At 43.3% G+C, this 4,646-nt stretch overlaps 1 protein-coding gene across 1 annotated transcript in view; it reads right to left on the reverse strand.

The window, feature by feature from the left end:
• Window positions 1-4,646, reverse strand: part of LOC310853606 (sodium- and chloride-dependent GABA transporter 1-like) — a gene marked incomplete at both ends in the record, with an annotated part of 22,589 nt that continues 17,943 nt past the window's right edge. Inside the window, 2 exons of the mRNA XM_083757999.1 lie at window positions 1-102; window positions 2,281-2,448. Of these exons, the coding sequence (XP_083614125.1) occupies window positions 1-102; window positions 2,281-2,448 (270 nt within the window). The remainder of the gene's footprint in view (window positions 103-2,280; window positions 2,449-4,646) is intronic.

Genomic DNA, 4,646 nt, shown 5'->3' on the forward strand with positions numbered 1-4,646 from the left:
CTAGACGGCGTCTTCCCCCACACTTGCCGTGTGCACGGCGTCCACTTGCCCCGCCCCCGATGGCTTCGCCGCCTGCCGGGAAGTGGTCATCACCAGCCAACGCTGTGTGTGAAATGGAAAGCAGAGAGGTGAGGTCGGTACAACTTCATATTAACCGTTTGACCAACAGGATTAATTAACTATTCGCTGTAACTCACGCCAGGATTTCCCCCCGTTTTACCCTTATTTTGAAGAGGCAAAAAACGCGCCTGGATATAACACATTATGTTACTTCCACTGTGTGTGGTGTCGGATCCATATCAGCTCTCCCGCACGGCGATGAGAAAGGATTACCGCAGCGACAATCTGAATCCCATCGGCAAATAAAGGAAAAACAGCGCCCCCCTGTCAACAGTCTGTCTTGAGAGACTATCGCGACCAGAAATGCCATCTGGAACTAGGAATTGGAAAGAAACAGATACAGTGGGTGAGGGTGCGCGCAAAATTCAAGATGGTGTGCTTCATTGCTGTTGACAATGCATGATTCTAAACCACGTCCGACGAAGACCCGCCCTTTGTAACCACCCCGCCTGCCTCTCCTGCCTCTGATCTTCATCGGGTCTCAGAGACCTGATACATTTTGTTTTCTGTTTGATCTGCAGCACTGCATACATCATTTATTTGTATAGTGTAAACTTGAAACATTTGATTATTATTGTACTGTAAAAAGGTCTCTTTTCCCTTCATCTTTATCCTTTTTAGTATAATAGTATTAGTTTACTATAATTAGATGAATACACGATAAGCAACACAAACACTTTATTTAGAACACACCCAAATCAAATCATATTACGGCGTACTTGTTCAATAAATTATTCAAGCTAAGCAAACAGCATAAACAATATTAGTTTGCCTCTAAAAGTTACAAGGTTGCATTCTGGTCATCTGTCGTACGCACCAAGCTGTCAGTCCCTTGTACTATAATGCCTTTAGTCCGTTACCGTATATTGTATTATTTCCCACCACAGAATAACCTTGCGTCATTGTCACCAGACTATCCATCATAGCTATCCACCTCGGAGTAAAATCTGGTAAGACGGGCAGTGTTGGACTGTCGGTAGGCCAATCAGAGGCAGGCAGGGCGTTACCATGTCTAGAAACGGACGTAGTTTAGAATCATGCGTTGACAACATCACCTAGCAATGCAATGCTAATGTAATTAGTATTACGACGTGATCGATCATGCACATTGCACACTATACAAGACAAATTGCAGTACATCTACCGCAATGGCGGGGAGCGTGTTAACATCATAGATCTGCTACTTTTGATGCTTTTGTAGTACGATCAGGTATGGGGTTAATTTACATAAAGAAAAAAAATAAACGCAAAAAGTGAATATGGAGATATTGGGTTTGTGGATGTGATGAGTGTACCTGTTTGGGGGAGCCTTTGGTGGTGCAGAACAGGTAGATATTGGGTTTGTGGATGTGATGAGTGTACCTGTTTGAGGGAGCCTTTGGTGGTGCAGAACAGGTAGATATTGGGTTTGGTGGATGTGATGAGTGTACCTGTTTGGGGGAGCCTTTGGTGGTGCAGAACAGGTAGATATTGGGTTTGTGGATGTGATGAGTGTACCTGTTTGGGGGAGCCTTTGGTGGATGTGATGAGTGTACCTGTTTGGGGGAGCCTTTGGTGGATGTGATGAGTGTACCTGTTTGGGGGAGCCTTTGGTGGATGTGATGAGTGTACCTGTTTGGGGGAGCCTTTGGTGGATGTGATGAGTGTACCTGTTTGGGGGAGCCTTTGGTGGATGTGATGAGTGTACCTGTTTGGGGGAGCCTTTGGTGGATGTGATGAGTGTACCTGTTTGGGAGAGCCTTTGGTGGATGTGATGAGTGTACCTGTTTGGGGGAGCCTTTGGTGGATGTGATGAGTGTACCTATTTGGGGAAGCCTTTGGTGGATGTGATGAGTGTACCTGTTTGGGGGAGCCTTTGGTGGATGTGATGAGTGTACCTGTTTGGGGGAGCCTTTGGTGGATGTGATGAGTGTACCTGTTTGGGGGAGCCTTTGGTGGATGTGATGAGTGTACCTGTTTGGGGGAGCCTTTGGTGGATGTGATGAGTGTACCTGTTTGGGGGAGCCTTTGGTGGATGTGATGAGTGTACCTGTTTGGGGGAGCCTTTGGTGGATGTGATGAGTGTACCTGTTTGGGGGAGCCTTTGGTGGATGTGATGAGTGTACCTGTTTGGGGGAGCCTTTGGTGGTGCAGAACAGGTAGATGATGTGATGAGTGTACCTGTTTGGGGGAGCCTTTGGTGGTGCAGAACAGGTAGATGACATAGCCAGGGATGAGCACCATGGAGGACATGGCCATGAGCCAGCCGATCACCTGGCCCCACATCGGGTACACGTACTTCCCCAAGGTCAGCGGGGTCATCTCTATGGCGCTGAAGGTGAACACTCCCTGTAAACACCATGGCGAAAAGGCATGAAGAAAACCGTGTTCATTTCGACACCACATTTTGAATTGGTTTTAGTCATAGCCTTTTGAGTCAAATTGTGTTTAGTTTTAGTCTCATTTTGGTCATCTGAAATGTTTTAGCTTTGGTCCAGTTTTAGCCGACTAAATGTCATAAGATTTTAGTCGACTATATCTATATTTAAAAATATATATTTTGGCGGAACTTGGTGGAGCCGTAATGCCTGATTTTACTCGGTAAACTTGGTACACTTGGTTGCATGCTGAAAATAGCCAATCGACGAGCTTGTAGATCGTTTTCAGAGCTTCAATCAAACATAAAGTTGTCTTTTAGTTCTACTGGATTTCTTCTCCACTATAATCCCCCCCCCCCCCCCCCCTAACTACTACTAATTGTAGTCTAGTTTTTTCTGAAATTTAGACGTAGTTTTCGTCAAGGTAGTCAACAAACATTTTTCGGCTTAGTTTTAGTCAACTAAATTAGTACTGCAAGGCAAAAGTGTATCCTTTAAGATACAATACAATGAACTGCACATTGATTTAGTGAGCATCATGTGCAAACATGTTGGCCGTATATTAAAATCAAATCAAATAAAACTTTATTTATAAAGCACGTTTTAAAACAACCAAGGTTGACCAAAGTGCCGTACAGATCAGTGGCAAAACGGAGACAGGCAAGAGAACACAGAATGTAAACGAGAAACACAATCAGAAATGATGACAAAAATATCAGGTTAAAATAAGCAACAAAAAAAAAGAGCTAAAATAAACCAAAACCTAAAATGGACTCAAGAGGGATTGAAAGCCAGGGGGGGGGGCAGCCCATTTAAACATTTAAAAGTAAATAAGAGGACTTTAAAAATCGATTCTAAAATAAACCGGGAGCCAGTGAAGGGAGGCCAGCACGGGGGTTATGTGTTCTCTCTTTTTGGTACCAGTTAGTATATTTGATTAGCGGCTTTCAGTGCTGCACAGAAACCGACATTTATAAACTATAGGGCCATTGATCTCTGTCCAATTAGCCAGTAAAACAATAGACTGGGTATAAGCCGTACTTAGTCATCATGGCAGAATAGCTATGGGCCTAATAACATTCTGGTGATATAGCTTTCTTTAATGTAAATTTATTTTTAAATCAATGACAATATACGGCTTAAGTAGAAAAGGTAAATAAGTTGGCATTGTAAATCAACTCAAGACGGAGGCAATCAATTCAGTCACAACTAATGAACCTCAGCAACTTGGTGGACTCATGAGCAGTTTAAACATCAGTCATCTTATCTGATCAACATAGAGGCAACTGATGTTGTCGATGTCTATAGAGAAATCTCCATATCGTTGCTGCAGCTTTTTTTATTATCTCCGACCCCTATTCAGTCGTTATGCCAATTAATTCCTCCCCACACACTTCTGTGTTGTCAGTCACTAAATTACCTGCTTGTGACTAAATATGCTGGATCCATTTTAACACAGGTTCTCCTTTGTTCCACATCCTGAAAAGTATAATTGTTTTGGACACACACAAGGTTTCCACTCTACACTCATGAATGAATCTGTACGCGCTTCATAACTATCAGCCATCTTAATCCATTGGTGTTGATGTGACTAATGGTGCCGTCAAGGCCTCACAGATTGATCTCCATTAGAGAGTGAGACTGATGCCAATGATCCGCTTAAGTGATACAGTGAAGCTGTTCTATCAGTCATGGCCGTATAGGCTAGATGAGAGATGTGATCGCCATGGAGGTTAATTTGATAAGAAGGCTCTATCGACTGGCCAGATGGTTCCTACCCTGCCCAGTGTTGCCATGTCCGCTTATTACTATGCGACTATGGGCTTGCTTTTCTATAGTTTCTTGTAAATAGTTTTTTTGGGGGGGGGGCTTACTGCTTCATTCATGCGTCCTAATGATGTTCTCAAGCATTGTCATGCCAAGGAAACCCCCAAATGCATATAGGCTAAGCAATATTACACAAGAGGGTGTTCTTTATCATCATCGCCATTAATGCACGCCTGTGGTGCCGCAGGAACTCCGAAAGGCATCGTAGAAGTGCATCAATGACGATAAAGATCATCCCTTGAGTGTAATATTGCGATTATACAACAGTTACCCTTAAAACTAAGATCATTGCTGAAAAATTATATTTATTTTTTAATGACAGATTTATAGCCACTACGACCC

This window comes from Protomyctophum parallelum (assembly GCF_964188405.1).
Source record: "Protomyctophum parallelum genome assembly, chromosome: 22".
Classification (NCBI taxonomy): Eukaryota; Metazoa; Chordata; class Actinopteri; order Myctophiformes; family Myctophidae; genus Protomyctophum; species Protomyctophum parallelum.